The sequence below is a fragment of the Ascidia mentula genome, chromosome 8 (genome assembly GCF_947561715.1).
Source record: "Ascidia mentula chromosome 8, kaAscMent1.1, whole genome shotgun sequence".
NCBI lineage: Eukaryota > Metazoa > Chordata > Ascidiacea > Phlebobranchia > Ascidiidae > Ascidia > Ascidia mentula.
Window position 1 is genome coordinate 8,755,641 of NC_138573.1, and position 27,642 is coordinate 8,783,282.

The 27,642-nt window shown below is 37.4% G+C and overlaps 7 protein-coding genes across 8 annotated transcripts; 5 read left to right on the forward strand and 2 right to left on the reverse strand.

The window, feature by feature from the left end:
• The first annotated feature begins 79 nt into the window (after nt 1-79).
• Nucleotides 80-5,557, forward strand: LOC145912300 (DNA polymerase eta-like). The gene is made up of 17 exons (XM_082999724.1): nt 80-246; nt 586-720; nt 777-902; nt 1,041-1,126; nt 1,257-1,414; nt 1,465-1,568; nt 1,866-1,985; nt 2,602-2,791; nt 3,272-3,444; nt 3,641-3,696; nt 3,760-3,846; nt 3,912-4,298; nt 4,418-4,497; nt 4,554-4,625; nt 4,807-5,011; nt 5,079-5,244; nt 5,300-5,557. The coding sequence occupies exons 1-17, from the start codon at nt 113-115 to the stop codon at nt 5,433-5,435; spliced, it is 2,415 nt and encodes an 804-aa protein (XP_082855850.1). The 5' UTR covers nt 80-112; the 3' UTR covers nt 5,436-5,557.
• Nucleotides 5,558-5,670: 113 nt separating this feature from the next.
• LOC145912299 (cell division cycle protein 27 homolog) lies at nt 5,671-11,883 on the reverse strand. 2 transcript variants are annotated; one of them, XM_082999722.1, is made up of 19 exons: nt 11,687-11,883; nt 11,309-11,384; nt 11,106-11,253; nt 10,703-11,001; nt 10,503-10,627; nt 10,369-10,447; nt 10,222-10,298; nt 9,933-10,087; nt 9,452-9,569; nt 8,926-9,111; nt 8,633-8,717; nt 8,406-8,540; nt 8,118-8,290; nt 7,469-7,621; nt 7,126-7,334; nt 6,842-6,954; nt 6,540-6,748; nt 6,208-6,400; nt 5,671-6,049 (listed from the first exon to the last, which is right to left on the reverse strand). In XM_082999722.1, the coding sequence occupies exons 1-19, from the start codon at nt 11,723-11,725 to the stop codon at nt 5,964-5,966; spliced, it is 2,658 nt and encodes an 885-aa protein (XP_082855848.1). In that variant the 5' UTR covers nt 11,726-11,883; the 3' UTR covers nt 5,671-5,963. The 2 variants fall into 2 exon arrangements, with proteins under 2 accessions (XP_082855848.1, XP_082855847.1); XM_082999721.1 differs by having other exon boundaries at nt 8,926-9,114.
• Nucleotides 11,884-15,094: 3,211 nt separating this feature from the next.
• On the forward strand, nt 15,095-16,531 carry LOC145911868 (choline/ethanolamine transporter FLVCR2-like). Its single transcript, XM_082999311.1, has one exon. The coding sequence runs from the start codon at nt 15,095-15,097 to the stop codon at nt 16,529-16,531; it is 1,437 nt and encodes a 478-aa protein (XP_082855437.1).
• A 4,475-nt stretch (nt 16,532-21,006) lies between these two features.
• LOC145912648 (Fanconi anemia core complex-associated protein 24-like) lies at nt 21,007-21,791 on the forward strand. Its single transcript, XM_083000192.1, has one exon. The coding sequence runs from the start codon at nt 21,147-21,149 to the stop codon at nt 21,789-21,791; it is 645 nt and encodes a 214-aa protein (XP_082856318.1). The 5' UTR covers nt 21,007-21,146.
• On the forward strand, nt 21,782-24,737 carry LOC145912647 (protein O-mannosyl-transferase 2-like). The gene is made up of 12 exons (XM_083000191.1): nt 21,782-21,918; nt 21,989-22,125; nt 22,305-22,510; nt 22,568-22,679; nt 22,735-22,895; nt 22,961-23,129; nt 23,221-23,366; nt 23,419-23,484; nt 23,539-23,734; nt 23,787-23,908; nt 24,006-24,221; nt 24,281-24,737. The coding sequence occupies exons 1-12, from the start codon at nt 21,863-21,865 to the stop codon at nt 24,710-24,712; spliced, it is 2,019 nt and encodes a 672-aa protein (XP_082856317.1). The 5' UTR covers nt 21,782-21,862; the 3' UTR covers nt 24,713-24,737.
• LOC145912650 (mitotic spindle assembly checkpoint protein MAD2A-like) lies at nt 24,731-25,855 on the reverse strand. The gene is made up of 5 exons (XM_083000193.1): nt 25,609-25,855; nt 25,388-25,537; nt 25,197-25,329; nt 25,023-25,117; nt 24,731-24,956 (listed from the first exon to the last, which is right to left on the reverse strand). The coding sequence occupies exons 1-5, from the start codon at nt 25,676-25,678 to the stop codon at nt 24,790-24,792; spliced, it is 615 nt and encodes a 204-aa protein (XP_082856319.1). The 5' UTR covers nt 25,679-25,855; the 3' UTR covers nt 24,731-24,789.
• A 213-nt stretch (nt 25,856-26,068) lies between these two features.
• On the forward strand, nt 26,069-27,040 carry LOC145911303 (pterin-4-alpha-carbinolamine dehydratase-like). Its single transcript, XM_082998603.1, has 3 exons — nt 26,069-26,182; nt 26,261-26,482; nt 26,768-27,040. Exons 1-3 carry the CDS (start codon nt 26,072-26,074, stop codon nt 26,855-26,857), a joined length of 423 nt encoding a protein of 140 aa, XP_082854729.1. The 5' UTR covers nt 26,069-26,071; the 3' UTR covers nt 26,858-27,040.
• Nucleotides 27,041-27,642: the final 602 nt, after the last annotated feature.

Here is a 27,642-nt window from a genome sequence, read left to right on the forward strand (position 1 = left end):
AAGCGGGAAAAGTGAAAAACAAAACAACACACAAGAACAAACTGCGTAACTTCTCACTAAACGGTGTTCGCAAGTCGCGTTGTGCTTTGTATGCAATTTTAGGGAGTTCGAAATGTGTAACAATGAAAGAGTAGTTGTTCTGATCGACATGGATTGTTTTTACGTTCAAGTGGAGCAGCGAAGGGATCCAAGTGTCCTTGGAAAACCTTGTGCGGTTGTTCAGTATAACAAATGGAAGGGTGGCGGGTACACAATTTGTTGAGTAATTTACCGGAATATTGAACAAATATAATGTTTTTGTTGCTGCCAGGATTATTAAGTTGGAATATTGAACGTTATGCACTATAAAAACTCCAGAGCAAACTTTTATTTGGCAGCAGAAATAAATGCATGTGGGTCAATATTTGGACAATGAGCTAATTGATCAAATTTCGACTTGTGTAGAAAAATCTTTTCGTCAAACAACAGTAAAAAGCACTACAAACAGTTTCCTTGATTAATAATTTGTGTATGTTTTTAAATAAAACACATAGACAAATATTGGATAAACATCAACATTTTGATAATCATGTCTTCTTGTTTCAGAATAATTGCAGTCAGTTATGAAGCAAGAGCAGTGGGAGTCACAAGACAAATGCGAGGTGATGATGCAAAACAAAAGTGTCCAGAAATCAATCTTTTGATGGTGCCTACTGCAAATGGCAAAGCTGATCTGACAAGGTTAGTCGGCCATTCTTATAGAAATGTTCTTGTGCTTGGTGTAAACTTGTTTTCAGGTACAGGGATGCCGGGGCTGAAGTTATTGAAGTCCTGCTACAGTTTGATGGAACTGTGGAAAGGGCCAGTATTGATGAAGCTTATATTGACTTAACAAATGTAGTCAACAAGAAGTTTCATACACGGTAAACCTATGTTGTGGTGATACAAAGCAAATACTTTTTACACTGGTATTTACAGTTGTCATGAGAAACAGTTGATCTGCAAAGATTTACCAAACTCCTTTTTTAAAATTATTAAACCGAAGTTGTTGTATATTTCAGATCTTGTGAATATTTACCCAACAGTAATGAACTTGAAAATACACATGTGGTTAGTTTTCCCAAGCAACTTGATTCTTCGGATCTTGGTATGTTTTTCGGTAAACATGTTGTGTATGTATATGCCACAGGCTTATGGACTTACTCTTTTAAAAAGTTATCATCATAAAAAGCCACAGAAGTACAACTAATTTAGATTGTCTGTAATTTTCCCATCAGACAAAAGACTCGTTGGCCTAAAAGAATACTTTTCAAGCATAAAAGATGATTCAAATGTTGCCCGATTGTGCTATGCAGCGTCAATTGTAGAAGAAATGCGAGAAGCAATTTGGCAGCAAACATCTTTCCGTTGCTCTGCTGGGATTTCACATAACAAAGTTTGTATATTATGTGCTGAAGATTTCTTACTTTAACTAACTCATTTCAGATGTTAGCAAAACTTGCTTGTGGAATCAACAAGCCCAATAAGCAGACAATTCTACCTTTTACTGGAGTGCCTGAATTATTCTCTAGAACAAAAATTGGAAAAATGCAAGTATTTACACTATTGATACTTTTCGTGTTTTGGACAACCTTTTGTTTATGTGCTTTGTGTGAAATATACTTACATTCAGTATTTCAAAATCCCTTCTTTTATTAACTTCAATTTTGTGAAACATTTAGTTGTAATTAACTTAACTTGTGCAATCTTTAAAACTGTTTAAAAAAGTGGCTCTAGATGTCTTTTGCTCTCATTACAGAATTGTGTTTTTAAGCATTTAGTCTTGAAAAAATTCTGTGTTAAAAAAATATTGTCTGTGCAACAACAACACATGTTTTTCAATTTAGAAGAAACTTGGGAGGAAAACTTGGAGCGTCACTGAGTACCACCTTTAAAATCGACTTCATTGGTGAAGTTGCTAAAATACCAACTCAACAGCTAAATGACAAGTTTGGAGCAAAAACTGGGTAATTAAATTCCTGAAACTGAAAAACAGACCAATGTGTTTTTTCGATAATAATTCACCTTTGTAGTGAAGCGGATTTCGGTTTGGAAATTACGCCGTGATTATCAAGTTTGTCTTAATATAACAATTAGGCGTCGTTAATCACATTAGAAAGTGTAGAATCTTGATTATCAACTGAGATAGACGTCAGAGCTCTTTTTTTGGTTGAAAGACGTCACAAGGTAAATTCAATTCAAGGAAATTAGTCGGTGACGATGGAAGCCGGCCCAAGCCAGGATATGAGCGTTGCAAGAATAATCGTCAATTTAAAGGGCATTTCTTTGAAAGTCGAGTACTTAAAAAATTTACTAATTGTCAGCAATTAAATGAAACGAAGTACACAGCATGCAGCAAGAATATGTTGTCTAAACAAACGACGCGACTTTAATCGTTGTGAACGCGTTACCGGCATAATTTACTTTATCGCGGTTGATTGAACCATAACATTAAAGTAAAAGAAGCTAATCCATTATTTCGTTTTATGATTGAATTTTGCCCTCTCAATAATTAATGTAATTTTAACAACTATACTTTAGCTTTCTTCGCGACCAAACAGAACTTTCCCAAATATTTTGCAGACTCTGGTTAAGCGAGGTGTGCCGCGGTATCGACCATGAGCCAATAAAGGAACGCCACGTCGCCCAATCGGTAGGCTGCAGTAAAAATTTCACCGGCTCCGACGCGCTAAATACAAGACCTAAGTTGAAGCATTGGTTGGGATGTCTTATCACTGAGCTGGTAGAACGACTGGCAAAGGACAAACTGAAGGTCTGAATTGTTGTGTTGTGTAAAGTAAATCACAGTATTAATTTATTCTAACCATTTTTGTTGGTTTAGCTCAGTGATTCCCAAACTTTTTGTGGTGGCGTACCACTTAAAGCAAAAAAAAATTCCACGCGTACCACCTAGTTGAGTGTTACAAAGTGACCCAAGGGGATGAAGTAACAAACAATTACGATTTTTTAAATTCGAACTACATCCGCAAATTACGGAAAGGTGCTCGCGTACCACCTTGAATGCTGTCGCATACCACCGGTTGGGAAATACTGATTTAGCTGTGCCGTGACAAACTTTGGCGATACAAACCATAATGACAAACTTTCCTGATGGACAATATAGAGATATTGTAAATTGCTGTTATGTGAAAACTAATCTAGTATTTCAAAATGCTAATCTCAGTCAATTTTCTGCCAATTCGTAAACAATACATAAGTTTGTTTCGAAAAAATGTAAATGTGCAATTTGCAGAACAACAGAGTCGCGCATGGTTTGACATTGCATGTATCTCACCATTCTCACGGAAGTTGGAAGGCAATATCACGGTCGTGCCGCATAGAAAAGTACGAAGTCGACCACGCGACTGCAAGTTGTATGGCAACACTGGAAACGCTTAACGAAGCCGGACATAATTCCGAAACTTGGTAAAAGGACTTGTAATTGCAACGAAAACATGGTTGGGCGTGAAAACAGAATGTATTTTCTGCAAGCGTGTTAGTACTATTTCTGGCCCAAATGCATTTTTGAAGAACATTTTTCAAATAACCCCGTATTTTATGTGAAAATTGCTTCCTATACGGTTGGGCAAGGCAACAAAAACCTTATTTTCGTATTTTTAAGGTCTCCTGCAATCACCATGCTTGGAATATCGTCCAAAAACTTTAAGGAAGTTTCGGGTATGTAAACATTTCTCCCTACCTCACTTTACATGCGTAACATGCACTATTGTTAATTGGTAGGCGGAGAAGGAAAGCAGAATGTGGCAAAACTACTTGCCACTCAATCTACCAAGTCTCCGAAAAAATCAGAGGCAGTTTCTGTAAAAGGTTCGTTCCACATCCGTTTGCGAAAAGATTTAAACTCACCAGAGCAAATATTTTGTTACCGACAGTCGACCGACCCACCACCAAGCAACCCAAACGCGACTTCATAGATTTTTTCGCTCGAAACACAACACCTGGTAAAAAAGATAAGACAGAAACACATCAAAAGAGTTCCGATTCAAGGGCGGTTTATAACAACCAGGACATCAAGTCTAAAATTGATGAGGAAACTTCGTTCCCGCTAAAAAACGCCAACTTCAATCGGAATACAAGTGCTGTTTCTACCCCCCCAGCCAAGTCATCGTTTTTCTCCCAACTTAAAAAAACGAACACGGTCAACAACAAATCGACAAACACGAGAAAAGATAGCCCGCAATCCCAGTACAATGCAGAAAATCTCCTGATAAAATCGATCGAATCACAAACGAATGTTGAACCAGAAGTCATTGACGTTGGTACGATGAAAAAATATACCTTTAATTAATTAAGCGCTTGTTGTTAAATACTGTTTAACTTTTACGTTTGTTGGTAGTAATATTTGAATAACGTGTCCTGTTGTTGCATTGTGAAACAGAAAAAGCTACCCAATCAACCAAACCTTCTGAGTCCATGAATCTTCAGTGCGATATATCGACCTCCGGTACAAAATCTTCGGTAAGCAATTGAACAGTTTTGTTGGAAATTTCACATTAACTTAACTTTCATCGAAGAACTTTCCATACAACATGTCGGACATAGACAAAGAGGTTTTCGATTCCCTTCCTTTGAGTCTTCAAAAAGAGGTTTTTCTGTTGTGGTTTAAAATCGTTGTTTATATCGTGGCTCTGCTAAGAAGTTTATAAACTCAACACTATTTTCTGCACAACATAAAATAACAAAATGTGTCACCATATTCAGCGGTATAACTCGGGATACGCATGCCACACCACAGTTGACAAGTCAAGTTATATGAGTGTTTTTCAGATTCAATCAACTGCACAAGATTCACAGAATTCCCAAGATCGCCGTGAGACTGTCTTAAACAGAAAAAGGCCCTCAAATTCGCCCGACACTCAAAATTCGATATCCAAATTTCTTCGAGCGACATCTGCAAGTTTTTCTTCAATCAGCGACAAAGTGGGAAGTGGAAATTCTTCGCATGAAACGCGCAAGAAACCACGCACAAAAAGTAGCAAAATCATTTTATTTTTTGTATAGCCTTTATACCAATTTGTTCAAAATCGTACTTTTTTAAGTCAAGAAGAATGCGCACACTGTATTTGACGTCACATCGGTTCCCCTGGGCTTCTTCCGAGCAAGATCACAGGCTTCTGCTGCGATCCACAGCGCGCTCAAGGCCACCAAAAGCGATAGTTCGGTCCACCAAAAGGTCACTGGTCACACAAAATCAAGCACCTCGCAGTAAGACTTCGTATTGTGGACGATATCGTGTTGTGACGATTAGTGTTGTGTGTAGTACGTCATCCCTGTGGAGTTCAATGCCGGCGGTTGGTCCACGTTACAAGTGCGACGAGTGTGAATGCATGGTTTCCATCAGCGAAGTTTCTTCTCACAGCGAGTTTCACGAGAAGCAAAACAGAGAAAAAGCCTAGGCGTCTTCGTAGTCTTATATTTTGTTTCGCATTTGATTTTTAAACAATCCATCCAGAGTTTATATTTTGTTTTCATTGAGTTGAATCGATGATTTTGCACAATACATTTTATGTTGCGTTGACCGAACGCGAAACAACGTTGTGTAATTCCGAAACTACGAAAAACCCACATGTTTAAATGTTATTCTCTACTGTACAAACACCTGGTCCGTACATATTTTGATCACGGCGGCCGCACATTCCTTTGCATTTTTTTAATCTTAGGCTTTTATTAGAAATTAGCTCCAAGCCTTATAACTTCGTTGATATAGTGTAGGCAATATTAGTCAGTAGAATAAACAAAAATATGAACGCAAACCTTCCACCGTGACGCGGATCGTACGTAGCTGGTATATTTAATGCACAAACGAATACAGCGCTTGTAGCACGGAAAGTATAAACTACGGAGGTCGGTGGATTGTTACTGCCGCGTGTGGTAAAGCAATGAGACACGACTGATGAATATCGCCACGGCAACGAAAATCGTCATCACAAACTTTCGTCACTGTCCTGTTCCGTCGATACGTCTTCAATCGTCGCCCCTACAAGTTCCCCTGAGCTGTTATTCGATTCGTCTGTAAACAAAATTCATCAATAAATCATATTAATGTGATCTTGAATCCATAAATTTAATTAAAGACACCTGCACTAGAAGCGTCACAATCGATCGACACCTTGCTGGTGTTTGGATAGGTGCAGTGTTTCATACAATGCATGACTCGTAAACCCATACCATTGTTGTCGGTGTCCCCGGCCCCGCCACTATCCTCAAACATTTTGCCTTCGTCAAATAGTTTGCTGTCGTCGGTCGCTTGTTGTTTGTCGATGGCGTCCTTAATGTGGTTGTTAATTCCCTTCGGGTCAAGATCAAGGGCCCACGAAAAGTTCATCATTGCGAGGTGGTTTTCACCTAACACTTTATACACCTGTCACAGTGAATGGAATCGATTACGTCAAATTAAATCGACTACAATTTGGTAGGTAAAAACCTATCGACGATTTGAGGCATTTATTTCCTGTTTCTAATTTTCTAACACCATTTGCAGACCGACACGCTCGACATACCTTTCCTAACAGAAAGTAGACAAGGCTCTCTTTGGGCACGATCAACTTTAACTGCAAAAGTTCCTTTAGCGCCTCCTCGTGGCGTTCGGAAGCGAACAAAATACTCGCACGATGAAATTTGCACAAAGCATTTCTCGGTTCGAGAGCCAGAGCGCTGGCAATTGTGTTCAAGGCGGTCGTCGAACGCTTTTGCGCGTGCTGGACAATACCTGTATATAACACAAATAACATAATTTCAAACGAAATGGTGAGAGTATAAACGAACGTATAACGACGAGATTCGTTCGGACAGTAATATTTACCAAGATGACAAAGCAGCACAGAACTTCTCATATTAATGGAAAGCGCTTTTTTAAAGTGAATTTCGGCCAGTGCAAAATTCTCCTGTTTGTAGTAAATGGATCCGATGCCGTACCTGCAAAAAGTAAGACTTGCAGTTCGTCTCTAACCAGTCCCACATAAACTTCATTTCCAAACACGGCAAAAAAACAGAGACCTTAAATCATTGCTTAAAAAATTAAACGCAACTTTTAACGGAATAGTATGCACGTGTTTTACGAACAAAGGCAATCCCATTCCTACTCACCAGGCATTATAATGTCGTGGGTCGCAGTGTATTGCTTTTCGGTAGCAAGCCATTGCTCGTTCGTTGTCGTCGCAATATGCATACTCATGACCGAGTAGGGTATGGGCGTAAGCATAATGTGGAGCAATCTGAACCGCTCGACTGAAGAACTTTACAGCGCTCTCGTTATCATGCCGCAACGAAAAACAGTTTCCAACTGCACACCAAGTCTAAACAGCAAATAGGAAAATAAGGTATCATTTCGTCCTTTGTTTTTACACAACTCATACAACATGAACACTGATATTCTAATTGTTGGTAATTTATTTTATAAAGGGATAGGGTTTGGTGTAGTCAGACAAACCTCGGGTGACATGGAGTCCAAAGTAATGAGACTGTGTGCAAGGGTTGAGAGGGCAATGCTGTCCTGCAAGTGCCACAAGGTGGTGCTGTAGAGCGCCAGGCCCTTCACGTGGTGTGAATGGTTCATCCGAATTTCTTCAAACACATCTGCGGCCTGAAATGTCGTGCTTATCAATTAATATATCTACTACATGAAATTATCGGTTGAAATCTATATTTTTTTACAAGCAATAAGCAGGGATATTGAATAGAAATGACAAAATTCATAATTCATTTTTCTCGTTTCATTAGCAAGTAACTTACAATTTAGCCTAATGTTTGCACAAAATTAACAAGAACCGACCAGCTCTAAAACAAATCCTTACACTACCTGAAGAAATGTATGCTGAATTGAAAAAAGAGTTTTGCTCTTACTTTTATTGTACCTTTGTACGTCTAGTTTTAATAATGATGTCTGAGTTTAGCGATAAACATAAAAATATGTATGCAAGTTGGCCTATATTTGAAATACGGACAGAAAGTGAAAATGCTACCAGTGGATACTGCAACGCAACACCATAAGGTATACCAACAGTGATTCGATTATGTTTCCCGTCTAAAAACAATGAGTCATTGACACGTCTGTGCCGCACGTTGATTTGTACATTCACCTTTTTGTATTCGGTCATCTCAAAGTAAGCCCGGGCAAGAGCGGACAGAGGCCACGTGGTGGTGCGCTGATGAGGTGGTAAGGCTTCAATACATTGGACGGCTTTCCGACAGTCGAAGTGGCAAAGGGCAAGTAGGGCTTTACCCATATCACGCAGTAACCGCATAAGGCCATCTGTAAAACATAGTAGATTTATCGCGAAAAAGATCGAATAACGCGACGTAAATACTCAACAGGATTACAATAAAATTAGCGGTAATGAATTTGGGAAACGTAAACAGCAGCGTACCGATTGAGGTTTTTTGAACTGCAGTTAGTTGTGCAGTGGCGACAGTCTGTGGTGATGAACGAAACGATTTCTCACACGAAGATTCCACTTTACTTATCTCGTCAGATAAATCCTTCACCGCAACATCGCCGGACACTGAAAAAATGACTTGCACAAATAGTTACCTCCAGACGAAAGAATACGAATTCAAGGAAAGGTGTGTTGACTATAAAGTATTTTACTATTACGTTTTGAATGGCGAAATCGCACGTTACGCTTGAGTACATCCTTCGGTTGACTGGGTTTCCCTTTTATTGGTTTCTTTGCGTTTTCCTGAAATACATATATTTCACGTTAATATTGATACATGGAAAATACATTAATATATTATTCAACATGTCACGTTGTTATTCTTTCAACGGCATAATCATTCAGGTGTGAAGATAGGTATGCGTTTAAACAATAAAAGAGGCATAGACTTGATACACGTATTAAATGAAAACGTCCGATATACATATTGTTTCTATGCGCGAATGTCCACCTTAACTGAACTGGAAGAGTTGTGGACACAGCTCCGCGTGTTGCGTCTCGTCGTTTGCATCGTGGGAGCATCTGGACTGTTACCCTCACTCGTGGACTCGTTGGCGCGACTGTTCTCTGACGAGAAAAGCAGTTTGCTTGTAGCAGTTGTTGCTTCGCCAACTTTGCGGGATTGACGGGTCGCCATCTGCTAAATGCATTTTCATCCATGACAACATTGATATTGATGCATATTATTATGAACCGTAGCCAAGAAGTCCATCAAGTGGAATCTGTTTTTTTATTTACACATGAGCTTTTTTGGTGCACTGATACTGTTATCATAACAAAGCAGTTCCTTCTCACAGCCCGATTAAACAACTGGAAAACACGTAATTAGGTAGGGCGTTGTTCCGTGATGAAGCAACACTCAGTCACAAGTTAGGCAATATGGTTGAATTGTATTCATTATTGACCAATGTCTCTTTAAGTTTCTTTGCAATTCCGTGCAACACTCCTCAATTCAACAAAAGTCAAATGAATCTTACCCGTTTGGCAGGTACTTTTCGTACTACTGGAGGAGGTACAATGTCTGTTGGAGTTACCATCGCTTTTGAACGATCCCATGGTGGGCTTGGAGTTTCAATAAGTGGCATCACCCCAAAACTACATAAATAAAATATTTGGTATGTGTTTACATCGACATGCACAGTCAATATATAGCTTTTGTAAATGCAGTTAACAAAGGGTGCCAGATGGATATGGAACCACAATGCAACATGGCATTTGTGACGTTGTAACAACACAACTATCCTCAGGAAATCCTTCATGTAAATAATAGCAGTGCAGTGTCACTAACATAAACTGAGTTCTCAGTGTTGTTCATGTTCAGCATAAAAAATACTACATTCATATACATATACATATTTAAATTTGCTTTGATTAAGATGCAGCCAAATGTACTTAGCTAACATACAAAAGTTTAGAGTAAAGTTCTCACCATGAAATATAGCAAAAAACAAGCAGTACCTTGGAGTGAGTGGACTTAAGACAGATGGTCCAACCATCATGGGGTTCACACCCTGATATTGACCTCTCATAAATCTTCTCTCACTCCCAACACTTCTTAATCCTGTATAAGAATCTACTGAACTGTCCCAATCATGTCGATCAGAGGGTGTAGACTACAATAATATTACAATGCAAACTTATAATTTCTGTCATAGTAAGGTTTTGTGTTATGTTAATCCTATTTAAACTGGACTATAACACCACATGACCAGAACAAAAATCTTTTACTATGCCATTTTATACCAACCCTAAAATATTCCAAAACTGTTTGATCCATAGGGGTTTCCTTGCCTCCAGATACAGAACGAATACACTTTCCATTTACTGCAAAGCAGATGTTTAGGTTAAAAATGTTTCAAAGTATGTATTTGCCATTTTGTATGTAGATAATTACTTTCAGTGGAAGACAGGTTAGGTGGGTTACATACTGGGGTGCCGGATTGGACAGTTTCAAGGTTTCCGTGCTCTGCACCCTACACATTACACATTTTTAATACATTTATCAAATGAAGATGTGCAAACATATACCCTATCATCCATGTTTCGAGCTGGTTCTGATTCAGCAGTGTTTGAGCCAACCTGACTTGGCGCAAGAACTTTTACAGCATTTACCTTCTTTTTTCTAGTTTGTGTTGTGATTGGAGTGGTTGTGTCTAGAAGGGAAAAAAGCAAAATAAAACAACAAACAAGCACATATACAATATGCAAGATTTAACATATCCACTTACTTTGAAAAATGGTAGGTAATGGTTTAACATCCACATAAAATAGTTCATCAGGATTGGGCCTTTTCCCAGCTTCACACATTCTTTCAAATGAGGTCCAAAGAAATGGGTTTAACTTTAGGCTTAAAGAAAAACACTTTTCAGCCATTTCTGGTCGCTCAGTTCGTTGATACATTCTGCCCAGCAATGCCAGAGCAAAGCAACTGGAGTCCCCAAATTCCATGGTAATATCACCAAGTAATGCAGCAACATTGCAGCACTTCAATACCCCTCGAGTGATTGTGTGTTCTGCTTTTACAAATCTAAACATCAATTGTAATGTGTGCAATAATTCTGTTGTTGCTTTCCCACAAATTTTATTTTAATGCCACATCCAAGTACATATAACTAATTAGATGCTACGTACTCTGATCTGTCGAAGCATGCTTGAGCGTACAAAAGTTTACATTCTGGGAGTCTCATTCCATGCTTTTCCAGCAAAACTTGCACAATTGTAGGTTTTCCAATGCGGTAGTATGTAGTTGCCAAAAGGTATAATGCTTGATCAGACCCAACTGCCAATATATAATAGTTGAGTTGCGATAGGTAATAAAACTAACCATGAAATACCTTCAGCAAATAGTCTTTCAGCAAGAAACAGTGCATCCCCATATGCATAATGGTTTAGGAAATTCCAGATTGCATTCTGCAATGCATTAACTATTATATACGTATAAGAATGTTACACCAAACAATCAAATCATTTTGTGGTTGTGCAAAATACTATAGCGTAAATAAACTTTTCATGAAAATGTCATAATGGCATTCCACAAAACCTTAAAGGTCAAGTCAGGCGCCCAAAAATTTAAGACAGACACCTGTTACATACCAACATGAAACACTTACAAGGCACAAAATATGAGCTGGGCAAAGTTCGATGCAAATCCCAACATGCATTTTTCAATACATTGGTTTGCAAGGAAGTTTTAATCAAAATACGTCACATACCTGAATTGGACAAGAAACATCTGCAACTACCATCATCATTTAAAAAACTTCAGAAACAACAATTTTGCTGCTGAGTCAACATCAAAAATCTGTAAATTTTGATGTACTTCAAAACAACCTACTTGTTTCTGTTGTAAAAACAAGTCACCCCAAAATAAAACACAATTAGCCTCAGTTTTTTATCTGTACACTTTAACTTTAAATGTAAAAAGGCAGCACTCAAATGCTTTTCACCGCTGTCGTATTCATTGATATGCATGTGAGTTCAGGGCATCAGGGTCTGACCGTGCCAGCCGCTAATTTATTGTTCTGTTGTGGTAAAAGTTAGAATTGTCGTTAATTTTAACATTTACCGTAAATTTTCGCTAACTTTAGTACCAAATAAGACTTCAAAAAAACTACAAATTTATCCGAAAACCGGAGTTTTATTTTACGGCCCTTTCACAGTAGGATAATTTTTTTTATACAAGAGAGTATGACATATTTTCCTGATAAGCCTGTACACAGTAAACAAAATTAAGATTTTATGCACACCAATAATTGTCATTGTTTTCCAATCCACAGCAAATTTTTCGTTAGAACATGTCCCGCATTCCGTGGTGTTTCTATCACGTTAACTCGGTCATTGGAGTTTCATTCTTATGTTTCAGTTATGCATGGATACTGTCTAACTGTTAAAAACTACCGGAATAGGCAAAGTTTCTCACTATGAAAGCCATCTATTTCAAACTAAATCTAAAAAAAAATTGAAATGTCCTATAGGTCTAGAGTTCTCTCTTTAAAGTTAAAGTGGGGATTTCGGATGAAAGGGGTTGCAAAAACTGATGTGGATGTAAACGATATCTAGTTTGAGGTAATGGTGCTGTTCAAGTTGAAATGTATTCATCAAGTGAATAGATCTCAATTGAGAGTCCAACTTCATTCTTCATGATAGGCTACGATATACGCTACCCATCACAATTTTGTTGACGCTTTTGCAACTAAAACCACAAAATTCTAAACCAGCATGTTTGGATTTTATAGTAACAAAAATTAAAATTGTTATGTCACTGGTGGCCGCTATATTATTGTGCGTAATTTTTTGATCATTGTTTTCTGGACATTGAAAATCTGACCGTGCAAACGCAAGCTTATAAAACAGTAACATCGCTGCCTATAACTCATGTTCAAACTCTGTTCACACGGGTCGCTGGCGCTGTCATTTCCTCTCCATCATGGTTCGCTTCTGCATGCGCTGTGTCAGGCATTGTTTTCAATATTCTCAGATTTGCCACGTCAACTGCTAATTGATAGAGCCTGAAGTTTAAACACTACCATCATAATATCTCGTAAAACGGCACTAAGAATAAAATTGTACGTGATTGATTGAATTGAAAAGTAGAAGTAAATCTGACTATAACCCTCCGAAGTGAGTTTTACTGACAACAAACCATTATTTTGTATACGGGAAACGCCACCTATATTGCACCTGTCGTTTCATGTGCTTGATCAACAGCGATATCTGCTCAAATTTCATAACACAGTTTGTGATGATCCATTGGAACTTATATGGGTTTTGCATAGGGTCTAAGTCGTGAGATTTGCGATAGAAACCATTCGTAATAATTAAAAATCTTGGGATATTCCGGAATATTTGATCTAAATCTTCGCCAATGCCTGTCAAAAGTTGGTGTTTTTACATTTTGTATTTCGCATTTGGGCGAACTTTCCAGCTTCAACTTTTATTTCGTGCTACAAACCACGCTTTAGTTGCATGTTAATTCATAGCAACTACTTAGACCAGTGGTTCTTAACCGGGGGAGCGCGCCCCCCCAGGGGGGCGTTAACCAATTCTCATGGGGGGCGCAAGCTTTATAACAAAACTTCATTTTTTGTAGTGACTTTAATGTCCTATGCTGTCTGTCATATTTTTCGTGCAGTTTCGGAACAAAAATCTTGTAGTTTCAATGAAAAATCCGCCTGTGCAGTTAAGTTACTGTTACGTCACAAAGAAACCATTGCGTCACAAAATACCTTTTGTAATGATTCATCTGTTTCGTCACAAACCGTTTATTGGTCCCGTAATTTTTTAGTTAAATAAGCAAATTTAAATTGATACATATTATGTTTTTATCGTGTTGCAGTGTTTAGCTAGCTAGCTTATTTAGGTACATCGACAAAAACACAATTGCTTTTGTTATGAAACTTATTTACAGTTTGGGGGGGCGTAAGGCACAAGTCTGTTACTAAAAGGAGGCGTGATAGAAAAAAGGTTAAGAACCACTGACTTAGACTCTTGTTTAATTGTGTTGTTCTTTATAACGTTGGAACACTGATCATATAGACCAAGGGCCATCACACCCTTTTCCCAAAGGGCAATGTGAGTAGTAACAATCAGGACCGGATAGCCGTCCAGGATAAACAACATCGTATCTTGTAGCCCTACTGGGCCTATTAGAGGCACTTGTGAAAAAACAAAATTAAGACAAAAATCAGGATCTAAACAAAATTAGTGTAAATTTAGCGACGTACAGAGATTTAAAGTTGAAGGGCAAAAAAGCTGTTTTTGTATTGGGAGACCGTAGTTTTGTGTACCCTGATATAGACTATATACAATCACTAGCATATATACGAGTCCACCTTTAAAATATATCTAAAAGCGAAAGCGCGCCTGGTTAACGCAGAAAATGAGTGAAATACACAGAAAGTAAGAATTGCACCACATTGGCACAATATTGCTCATGACGTCATAATGCCGTAGAATTGTGTTCTTTCTGCAAAACTACTATGAAATTTCATTTCAATGTGAAAATAGCATGTAGGTTATAGGGGAACCGGTCAAAAATTAAATTAATCGCCAGTTGGGAAACATTGATCTTAAACTAATGTAACAACACAGCGAGGTGCCAAGAACGCGAAGGTCTTCCGGCACATTGATGGACTTCCTTTGTGGTTTCAGGAAGTAGCGTAGGAGATTGTGGGCCCAAAAACAACATAACATCAATCATGTAGAGTGATTTGCAAATTTCGTAGTTATGGGGATGACTTCCTATCAAACCTGTGCCCAAAGTTTACTACTACGCGGAAGTTACTACTACACCTGGGCCCAAAGTTTTTTTCAAACATGTAGTAGTATCCTCCGTGCCACGCCTGTAGCAATGAAGAAAACTCTTAATGGAGAAAACAAACATCTTAGTTGATTGTGTTAGTGATCAGTATAGTTTTTGTGTGAGAAAAAACTCTTTTGTAAGAAGTTGAAATGGCAGATTCCGGTTGAGAAATGACCTTTCTTTGTCTTTATTGTCGAAGAAGTTCTAATGATATTAATCTTGTAAGATTGTTGCATTTGCAATGCTGTATAAGATTTATGAAAACGTAGTGGACTAAATTTTGATAAATATTTGATGCGCTACATTGACGACAATATAAATGACAGGTATGCAGGTGGACCAACAACCCATACATCTGTACAAGCGTCGGTGGATATTTCTCGCTCTCTTGACCTTGCTCGGCTTGTTGAATGGAGTGTCTTATTCTATGTTTGGACAAATCAGCTACTTTTTTGTCGAATATTTTGACGTCACCTACGCACAGGTTGACTGGATGACAGTATCTTCAACCGTTTTTCCACTTGTCATGACGATTCCTTTATCTTGGTTGGCCTACAAACGCATTTTGGGTTTTCGACTCATGGCAATTTCTGCTGCTGTTACAACTGCTGTAGGCTTTATATGTTTCGCCTTATCCATGGTGGATAGATCACTTTTTTCTGTTGCTATAGTTGGACAAACAGTGATGGGTGTGCCCCAACAATTGATTTTGACAACACCATCTATTTTTGCATGTCTTTGGTTTCCAGAGAATGAAGTCGGGACCGCTATTGGTGTTAATGCTATGGGAAATTACGCAGGTTTCGCAATAGGTGTGCTGGTTCCTGCCACATTATTGACTCAATATAACAACAATTTATCATCACTCAACAATCAGAAAGTCCTACAAGATCAAAAGTTTTCATTACTTTGTGTGTACTGCATTTGTGCTTTCCTTGCAGTAGTCATCAGCATCCTGTTTTGTGTATTTGTCACTGACGTCCCGTCAAGTCCTCCAACAAACGCACAACAATATAAACGATCTACTGCACAAGAGGAGTTGAAAAGTGATATGTTTTGGTCACAGATGAAAACTGCTTTCACCAATCGTACATTTCTGTTTGCAACAATAATCTTTGCAATAGAATATCAAAGCAATACTGTTGAGTTTACAATGATGTCCCAGATTGTTCGAGAAGTTTCCAACAAACATGGACTTGGTCTTAACCCTCCGATAGTTGGTTCCTGGGCATTATGTTGCTATGCATGTGGAAGCGTCGTGGGGACCGTCTTTGCTGGGAGACTAGTGGATAAATTCAAAAATTATAAATTGCTTTCGCGTGTTTCTACCTTCCTTGTATGTACGTCCTCTGTTGTTGTCCTTTTGGGTATTGTGGTGGTAAAATATTTATCTCTATTGCTTTACATTGGAAATGTCTTCATTGGTTTCTTTTCTCAAATAGCCTTAGTTGCACTTTACGACCTGACTACTCAGGAAACTTATCCCATTGACGAAACTGTGGTAACTTTGTGGTTAACTGGCATTGTTCAACCATCCGGACTCTTGTATTCAGAAATAGGTCGGGGACTTTATGGATCATTTCAAGGAATCGGGGTTTTATCGTTTCAAGCTGTCAGTTATTTTATTGGTTTTGCATTTTGTTTTTGTTTGACGCCAGTATACGGTCGTTTGGATTTTGACAATGCCGAGAATGACACCTGCACTGAAACAACTTCTTTGGTAATTAATGAAGAGCACCAACGAAAATGTCCATAAACTTATTCATCTTTAACCGCATGATAAAGATAAAGTGCTTTTAGGAATACAGGGAACTTGTCTAAGGCAAGGCTTCCCAAACATTTTTGGTCGCGAACCCTCTTTAAAAAGGGTAACAACTTTCCACAACTCCTCATATTTGCACGGTTAATGGGTTGACAAAAGTCTCAAACGACCGCATATTGCAACACAACTATCGGTTATACATTGTTAGATATTGACATTTTGCGACCCGTAAAAATCCATACGTAGTTTTTTCCACCTATGTGTCGCTACCCAAAGTTGGGACGCCTGTTGTTGCTAGTAAAAAATTAAAAATCATATTTTGTAGGGTCGGTGTTTGAAGTTTATTTCGCACAACGTAGAACTATTGTGTTGGGTAATTTTTGTTTGAAGAATGTATTATGACACAGAATGCCACAATGCTGTTTATTGTTTGTTACGTCAACAATTAGTAATTCAAAGCAATAGTTTCGCAAACCTTGTAAAAATCGACACATGTTCGGCGAAGAAAGATATGAAAGTAAGCTTGCGATGCCCTAACAATATCAGAACATGTACGTCACCTATCACTTTTGCACTACATAGTACAATTCAGTAACTTTTCTCCGCAGTTCTCACATTGAAATGGCACGCGCAGAAGCATTTGTGTTGCATGAAACAACCTAACCCTGCAGGTACAGTTGATATGACACCACATAGTTGCAATACAAAAATACATACAAAATGAGCCTTTCCTGGGTACCGAAATGATTGCGGCCCACGCAAATCAAAATTGCGATGCGGCCAAATTACAAAACTCCGGGCACCTGTGGGAAAAACATGGTTTATGATAAATATATTTTGAGGTTAAAACTAATTAGGAAAAGGGCCATGTTATGTAATTGCCTCACTGCATACATTTTGGGTTTTGAGCATGTGCTTGGGTCTGGAGATTTTACAAAATAAGATTGCTTTTGAAAATTGTGTAATGGTTCTATACTATAAAGTTTAACTTCTAAGCTTTGTGAACGTAAATAGTTTTCTGGGCATATTTGTTTTGCAAGTGATGATGATCAAAATGATCAACATGGGGGGATACGACAACTTCCCGATCAAACTTGCGACATGTGTACGGAACTGGAGCTTGTAAAAGGAGGAGATAAACAAACATTTGCAAGTTGTTCATTGTTGCAGCCAAGGGCAGCTTTTGTCTGCAAAACTTTGGTTGCTAGAAGTTTAAATGGTAGATTCTAAATAATACGAAAAACGATTTTATCTGTCGGAATTGAGAAATTTGGATAGTTTTACGCACCTATGGTTTATCTGTATTTAGTAATTACTTACCTAAAATAATGATTTGGGGTTATTGTACTTTTTTCTATATTGCTGCTAGTTAGGCCTATAAAAGTCTACGTTAATTAGGTTATATAAGAATATTTCTATATTTACCGAAACATATAAAGTTCAGGTATGCAAGTGGACCAACAACCTATACATCTGTACAAGCGTCGGTGGATATTTCTCGCTCTCTTGACCTTGCTCGGCTTGTTGAATGGAGTGTCTTATTCAATGTTTGGACAAATCAGCTACTTTTTTGTCGAATATTTTGGCGTCACCTACGCACAGGTTGACTGGATGACAATATCTTCAACCGTTTTCCCACTTGTAATGACGATTCCGTTATCTTGGTTGGCCTACAAACGCATTTTGGGTTTTCGACTCATGTCAATTTCTGCTGCTGTTACAACTGCCTTTGGCTTCATATGCTTCGCCTTATCTATGGTGGATAGATCATTGTTTGCTGTTGCTATAGTTGGACAAACAGTGATGGGTGTGCCCAAACAATTGATTTTGACAACACCACCCATTTTTGCATGTCTTTGGTTTCCGGAGAATGAAGTCGGGACTGCTATTGGTATTAATGGCATGGGCATTTACGCAGGTTTCGCAATAGGTGTGCTGATACCTGTTACATTGTTGACTCAATATAAGAACAATTTATCATCACTCGACAATGAGAAGTTGCTACAAGATGAAAAGTTTCCGCTACTTTATGTGTATTGTGTTTGTGCTTTCCTTGCAGTAGTCATCAGCATCCTGTTTTGTGTATTTGTCACTGACGTCCCGCCAAGTCCTCCAACAAACGCACAACAATATAAGCGATCTACTGGACAAGAGGAGTTGAAAAGTGATATGTTTTGGTTCCAGATGAAAAGTGTTTTTACCAATCGTACATTTCTATTTGCAACAATAATTTTTGTAATACTATTTTCAAGCAACACCGTTGAGTTTACAATGTTGTCCCAGATTGTTCAAGAAGTTTCCAATAAACATAAACTTGGTCTTAATCCTCCGATGGTTGGTTCCTTGGCATTATGTTGCTATTCATGTGGAAGCGTCGTTGGGACCGTCTTTGCTGGAAAACTAGTGGATAAATTTAAAAATTATGAATTGCTTTCGCGTGTTTCTACCTTCCTTGTATGTACGTCCTCTGTTGTTGTCCTTTTGGGTATTGTGGTGGTAAAATATTTATCTCTATTGCTTTACATTGGAAATGTCTTCATGGGTTTCTTTACTCAAATAGCGTTAGTTGCACTTTACGACCTGACTACTCAAGAAACTTATCCCATCGACGAAACTGTGGTGATTTTGTGGTTAATTGGCATTGTTCAACCATCCGGACTCTTATATTCAGAAATAGGTCGTGGACTTTATGGAGTATTTCGAGGAATCGGGGTTTTATCGTTTCAAGCTGTCAGTTATCTTATTGGTTTTGCATTTTGTTTTTGTTTGACACCAGTATACGGTCGTTTGGATTTTGGCAATGCCGGGAATGACACCTGCACTGAAACAACTGTTTTGGTAACTAATGAAGAGCACCAACGAAAACGTCCATGAAATTGTTTAATCCTTAAGACGCAATAATAGTGATAACTAAATATGCCTAAACCTAAAAAACTTGAAAAATATTTGATTTTTTTGTGTATTAAGCGTGTTTTTGTGAATATTAAATGATTGATGACGTGCCGTTCTACGTACACCTGCATTACACTAAACTGTGGTATTGTGAAGGTATAAAACACGAAGTATAATTGTGTTTTGGTGTGTAGCCTATATATCGTACGTGTTTTTTATGGCATGTATAGCCTATATTTTTTGTTGTGATTTATCAAGTAACATGAAGCTATATATACACGATGTAACTATTTATGAAGTGGGCCTATATAAGTTCGTAGCCTCCCATATTCAGCATGAACATAAAGCAGTATAGGCTATGGTTCTCAATCTGTCTGGGCCCACAAACCTGCAGCTTGATAAAAAGACAACTTTACTGTAAATTGAAGCGTTCGATTAATTGCCGTAATGCGCTATCTGACTCGGAGTAACTCAAATACAAGTATAGCGACAAAAACCGAACCTTCATATAATAACAGTCCGACTCTAAATACGGCGCAACAAAAATATGTACGAAATTATATTCTCTGTTTCTTACAAGTTTAAATATAGGATGTAGATCTCTTGACAATGTGTTTGCCGGCTAACCTATCTCACAGCATACGATATGACTCACTGATTAACGTAACTAAAAATCCTCAATGAATCATTCGTACAGTAGGCTATACAGAGAATTTTTAAGCCTCAGTATTTATGTGGTGATCAGATTGTTAACTGACAATAACATATCAACATAACAGCATAACATGATCGAGATGCGACGGCTTATAAAGGACGAGAGTGTAAAAGAAGAAAGAAAGAATTATTGAGAGGTTCCAAGTAGTGGTAATTAATTGTTATTGGCGGTGCAGATAGGCCTACGAGTTCGGTGATTGTAAAACAAAAAAAGCGAAAGAACGAAAAAACGAAGCACAATACATACATCGGGGAATGGCGACAATGTGACGACTGTCTGACGGTTTGAATGAATTTGCGGTGATCTTAAACAAAATGCGGTTTCTACATTAACGATACGAGACGCTAAAATAATATTGCGTGAAAGCGCACGCCAAAGCCAAGTAGGTCTTAGCGGCAAGAGACGCCTATAGTTGTCCCTTCGTTTTTCCTTTCCAAAACGTAAATTTTCGTTTTTGGCAGGAGACTACTAAGTAGTCTGGTCAGACCTATGACGCGGGCCGAACCATGAATGAACCCAAAAATTATACGACGCCCTGCAATGTTCTGATGACTCGATCGGTATAGATAAAGTCAGGTGATGGTACAATGGGCGCAGTCAACATTGAAGTTAGATTTATAACATGATGTCGGTACAGTCTCACGATCTGTCATCATTTTAGTTTGAATTTAGGCCCTTTACGTACGGTCTCCCGATGTCGCTTTGCCGACCTCTCAAAGCGAAAGGTCCGCGGACCACCCTTTGTTATCTAACAACGAGAACAAGCGCAGTAAGTGAAATAAGATGATACCAATGCATTCGTAGTTTTTGCGGGTTTTATATTTGGTTACCCAGTATTTGTTCCACAGCAGCAAACTGTAAGTGATCTACAATGTCTCGATGGTGTAGGTAGGCGCAATGAATATATCAATCAAGGTCGGCTGCGGGTTGGCAAATTGCTTCTCTAAATTTGTTGCTTCTTGGTTTCAAGCCACTATAGTTAGCCTATTTAAAAGATAAAATATGCAAACTCAATGCACCCCTGTAAGAAGGGGCTTGTGTGTACCTCCTGGAACATTACTTATGCACCCAAGGTGGAAGAAAACAGACCTAGCTATACACCTGAAGGGAAAAGTGACTATGTCATACATGGGGGAAATTGGTGTAGCTGATTTCCACCCTTCAAGTCATTCATGTCTTATCTACATAACCGAAAAAGATATTGTTTCTTCTGAGAGTTACCGAAGAAGAATTGCCAAACTTCGTAATGCACAAGGATTTGTGGACAAAACTGTACTTGTGGATAAAACTGATGTAACTTCATCACACTTCGTAGACATTCAAACTTTTGCTGTGCTTGACTGTAATTTAAACATTGTTGCAGTTGATAGCCTTAAAGAAGCTGCAACTTACCTCCATGAATTGGTTATGTTTATAATGAAGACTCCAAAAAAGAGTGCACATATGGATGTTTGTGCTGCATACACTGACGTAACAATTTTATCCGTTGTTGTGAAGTTTCCCAAAATTGGTGAACAAAAAGCTAAACTTTTGCTGAAAAAATATGGCAGTCTAAATGGCATTGTTAATGCTTCAGTGTCAAGCCTGACAACTGTGATTGGTAGCACTGCTGCAAATCAATTACATTCGTTTTTATGTGGAAATTAACAAAAGTTTTACTGTATTTAACAAATGTGTCTTTCTAGGCAAGGTTTTTCTTGTAAGTTTTTATATAGACCATGATGTACAAAATAAATTATTGTTGTGCTCTTACATTTTTATGTGTGTTAACAAGGTAAGTAATATGCTGCTGGTGAATCATATAGCAATTTCTTTGATATTTCAAACATGTTTACTGCACACAGATTTTATTCTCTGGATTCTCCGTCTTATGTATGTTGGGATGAAACACATTTTGGGAAAATGGCTGGTCACTACATAAACCGCACATTTTTCTTTGATATACACCCACCACTTGGAAAACTTGTTTTTGCTGGTGTAGGCAAGTAGGAAATTGCTTAATTGTGTCACATAACTAGAGTTGTTTTTTAGTTTTACACAATGGTGCCATGTGTACCAAATTTTATTAACTGTGATTGAAGCAGAAGTTGTCAACTCAAATAAAGCAATGATAACATAGCATAGATTTGCATTTTTGATAATTTATGTATCGGATTGCAGGCCATGTTTTTGGATACAATGGCAAATTTGCATTTACAAATACTGGAGATGATTATTATAATGATCATTCTGTGCAAGAAGTTCCTTACATCAAAATGAGGTCTGTCTCTGCTGTTTTTGGCACATTGCTAGTACCTACTGCATACCACCTTGTGTTTTCCTTGAGCGGAAATAAAGCAAGTGCTTTAATATCTTCCATTTTATTGGTTGGTAAAAATATTTTTGTTTGCTTCCTAATGCAACTATTGATATGTTTTGTGCAGACATTTGATGTTGGACTTATCACACTCTCCCAGTATATATTACTTGATCCAATGCTACTCTTTTTTATTTTAGGAGCTGTTATGTGTTCTGTTAAACTAAAAGCACACCAAGGTATCTAATTAACAATGAAGCAAAATGTGTGTTGACTTTTTTTACATTTTTGCAGAAAAAACGGGTTGGACCTCATTTGGTTTTTCATGGTGGTGTTGGTTGATAGCTAATGGGCTCATATTGGGATGTGCATTGTGCACAAAACTTGTTGGAATTCTGACAGTTTTGTTTGTCGGTATTTTCACAGTTAACGATCTTTTCACAATAATGATTAAGGTACAAACATGCAAAATAAACGTAATATGTGCAATGTAAAATGCATCCTGGCATTATTTTTGCAGAGCGGTTGTTGGAAAATTATTTTGAAGCACTTTATCGCAAGAGTTTTCTGTCTTATTGCACTGCCAGTAGTACTTTACATGTTTCTGTTTTGGGTGCATTTCAACATTCTGGTAAACAATGGAAAAGGGGCAGATCTGTTTAGTACACCTTTTCAAGCAAGTTTATTAGGTGGGAAGAACATGAAGTAACGAGTAACTGCAATTAAACATTTTTTCAACAACATTTACAAGCATATTTATTGACTGATGTTTTCCTGCAGGAAATTCTTTTTATAATGCAACTGTGCCAGAACATGTACATTCAGGGAATTTTATTACAGTTCGAAGCCGAAGCTATGGTGGGGTTATTTTACATTCACACAACCGTCCTTATCCAAGCAATGTTCATCCACATTATCTGCAACAGGTTTGAAAGTTACATCTTAAAAAACATGCTGCTTATATTTTTTAATATTTAGGTGACTGGTTATCTGGCAAAGGACTCAAACAATTTCTGGAAAATACATAAGATTGGAAATGAAAAAGTAATCTGCTAACATGGTGTTGTATTTATTATCATAAAATATCATTTAATACAGGATAACATTGTGAAACATGGTGATGTAATTCATTTAATACACATGAAAACCAAAGCAAAATTAGCTGTTGCTTTAAATGATCGAAATCACTGGTCATCGGCACCTCTATCAAAAAAACATTTACTGGTGACTGCTGTGCAAAATATGAGTTGGTTTGTTGCTCATGGAAGTGACAAATGGAAAGTACAAATAGCAGGTGAGAAATGTGTTTATGAAGAACATATTTCAAAGTTCCATATATTTCATAGAGCTTGCTCATGGAGTCTTGAAACCTGTTGTCAGCTACTTGCAGTTACAAAATATGGCCACTCAGTGTTATCTCCATTTAGGTGACAAAACTCTACCAAAATGGGGCTTTAAACAAAGGGAGGTGAGGGTATGCAAATTTAAGTATATACATAAACAACACTCTTCAATGAAGTGTTGTTATGTAAAGAACCAGTCTCTTCAATGAATGTATGATTTAGGTAACCTGTATCCGACAAAACATCCCAAATAGTTTGTGGTTGGTTGAAAATGTGATCACAAAGAAGTCTAGTGTCCATCAAATACCACTACCACAGATCTCATTTCTTCAAAAATTTGTTGAGACACATGGCATTATGCTGGCCATGAACTCGAGGCTTACACCCAAAAAGGGGGATAACTGGTCCCGTCCAAAGGATTGGCCATATCTCAAAGCTGTAAGTAAAAGGAGTAAAAAAAGAAACTTAGCCAAGCACAAACATAATTTTTTTGACAGGGTCAGTTGTTTTCCAGACAATCAAATAAAGTTTATTTGTATGGAACTCCTTTGATTTGGTGGACAAACTTGTTTGCTTTATTTTTGTTTCTATTTGTTTACGTTTTTTATTTTAACTGTTTTCATTTAGTTAATGCCACTGATAAAGAATTAAATGCATGTGGTTGGTTGGCATTCGCATGGTTTGTCCACTATGCTCCTTTTTTCTTCATGAAAAGAGTTTTATTTTTCCATCATTATTTTCCAGCTCATATATTTGCTACCTGCTTGTCGGGAGTGTTTTTTAATATCCTGTGTCAAAACTTTGCTCAAACATGTTCTTCTTTGTTGAATATGAATGTATCATTATTTTACAACTCCTTGCTTGCTGTATTTTCTGCATTAATTATTGGCAACTTTTACCTGTACACTGATACATGTTATGGGATATAACTTTTACTGTAAATAATAAAACGCAAACTTATACGTATGACACTATTGTATTCAGGCAGTGAGAAAAATGGTAAATATTACATTGAGAACTTGTATGAAACAGCACCGTCGACCCTGTGCACAGAAGTTGAAAAGGATCTTAGTTTGACTTGTTCAGAGTTAGATATTAGGTTCGGACTGGAGTCTTCCCACTGATCTGATACTTCTAGGTTTTTGTCAGTATAAAAGAGCAGATCAAATGAACCTAGGTAAATATACATAATAAATAAACTTTTAATGATGTTTTAAATAGGATAGTATTGATGCATACATGGTGTTTCAAGGAGTGGAAGAAATGTAACAGTGGCTGTTATTTGTCGAATCATTGCTCGAATTTCTGCATTAATAGTATTGGTGTCCTTTGACCTGAGGTAAAGTAAATTGAAGTTAAATGATACATCATAAGCAGTTGAACAAAAATACATAGTAAACAAATGTCTGTTACTTGGTTTTTGATTTTGCAGTTTCTGTTTGATCTTCATGTTGAATTTCAAATTGCCATCTTTCTAATGTTTCATTGGTTTCAGATTCTCGGATAACAATAACCAGTCTTTTAACAGCACCTCTTTCCAACCATTCTAATAAAACAATTTATTTAAAGCAAATAGTTCCAGGAAATAAATTACATTTACAAACCTTTTAATTGGGGCAAAACATTTTCATTTAGGTATGTCAGCAAAGCTTGATCGGTGGTAACTAAAATCGTTAATCCATATTTCTTTTCCTGTTTGAACATCTCTGGTGGGTATACACCACGTTGATACAAAATGTTGTTTATTCCGTAAACTAGAACAAAAACACACCTTGTGAGGGATATATGTACATCTATTTAAACTAGCATGTAAAATAATACTTACAAAAAAATTCAGAAACAATTGCAGCTGATCCTTTCAACGTGATTTTGTTCGCCTGCTTCGTTGCAGCCATGATTAATAATTTTTTTATTGTTTTCGTTACTAACCTAATGTTTTGCAACCTAATTTGTCCAAAACATTGTTTTGAATATTCCCTCTTCACGCAATCTGACAAGAAGGGTCAAAGGTGAGTGAAGGCGGTAGAGCACGCAGAATATACTCCTCACTACGGTGTTACTTTTTCATCGCAGTATCTTTGTAGTTATCCAAAAAAAATATATTTGAAAACAAAAAAAAATTTAAAGCATAGAAAACAAGAAATTCATAGAAAACTATGTAGTACTTTAAAAAAAAAACTTCTATCTTCTGGCATTAAAAAAACTTGCAAAAATCTCCTGAAAAAATAATGCAGTAAAAAGGCAAAGTTCTTATAACTGCACCATTACGATTTTTTTCAATTAGAAAAATGAATTTTGCGGTGAAATCTTCCTTACGCCATTTCCTGTTTCGTCACGTTGGCGTTTGCCAAAAAGAATTGCTCAGCAAAACAGTGTTTGCACACATTTGCAGTACCCAGGTAAGTAGCCAATACTAAGTCAGGCGTAGTGCATTTGACACTAAAGCTTACCTGTAGTACATTTTTATATGTTACCAGAAAAGATACAAAAAGATGGCTATGAAACTTACCGACGAACAACGATTGTCATTGCTTGGCCCACTAAAAACTGCTGGCTGGTCATTAGTAGAAAACAGAGATGCCATATACAAAGAGTTCTTGTTTAAAGATTTCAACCAGGCTTTTGGGTTTATGTCAAGAGTTGCATTACAAGCAGAAAAGAGCAACCATCATCCGGAGTGGTTCAATGTGTATAACAAGGTAGCCTATATTAGTTTCATGGCTTTTGTATATTATTGTGTCATAATACCACCTCCTGCAACATCATGTAAAGAGAGAAAAAACACCAGTACAATTTAAAAAACGTGTTTTTTTTGTATATTATCGTCTTTAGATTTGTATAAATATTAGTTTACAGTCATTCAAGTAAAACAAAATTGCTGAAATAGGCTACTACCTTCTGTGTACTCTGTAAAGAACTGTAGCCAGCTTCTGAACCAATGTCTTTCACTTATTTGGTATTATTGCGAATATTTGGTTTTGCAGGTACAAATTACATTGAGCACACATGATTGTGGAGGTCTTTCAGAGCGTGATGTGAAACTTGCAACTTTTATAGACAAAGTTTCTGCTTAAAACTAAAGTCTAATAGTGCGTACTGTGTAGTTGAGATTAATTTTGTTGGAAACTAGTGTTTATTTACTGCAATTACTTGCAATCATGGAAAATATAGAACAGTGTAAATTGTGTCTAATAGTTTTACTCCTTGCACTATGCATGTGCCTTATTTGCACTGAAATAAACAATCACCTGTGTGCATGTGTGTTTGTAGAATTTTTTTTTCATGTGCATTGAAGCTGGTTCAGTCATGTGACTGTGGCACTGGGCTAGCTGATAGACTAGCAGGCACACATGTTTCAACTTAAGTGGTACCTTTCGGTCAATCATCGATCCGTTGGATACCAATCAACAGAGACGAACCACGTGGAGCGCACTGTTGCCAAACGACTGATCCGATAGTGCCATCGGCTCGGCTTTTACCCAAATCACATGATTTGTGTAAAAGAGCCATAATATTTAATGAGAGCTGTGGACAGGTGTACACACAATTTTGACCAGTAAGATCTCATCAGCAAAACTGGTGACTTATGGCTCTTTAGTACTTATCATACATATTGTTTTGCAAGTGGGAAATAATGCAATCATTGTGGTGATTACATTGTGTCAATATAAACTAATTGCCACATTTCTTCGTTTTAGTATACTTTGTTTCTAAGTTAAAGAAACAAACAAGATTAAAAATACCAACTAAATACAACACAAATGGGCATCAAGATAGCCGCACGAGACGGACGGCTCTAAGGGCAAATATTTTTACGACAACTCGCTTTAAACAATGCAAATTTTGTGTGTCGCTTGGT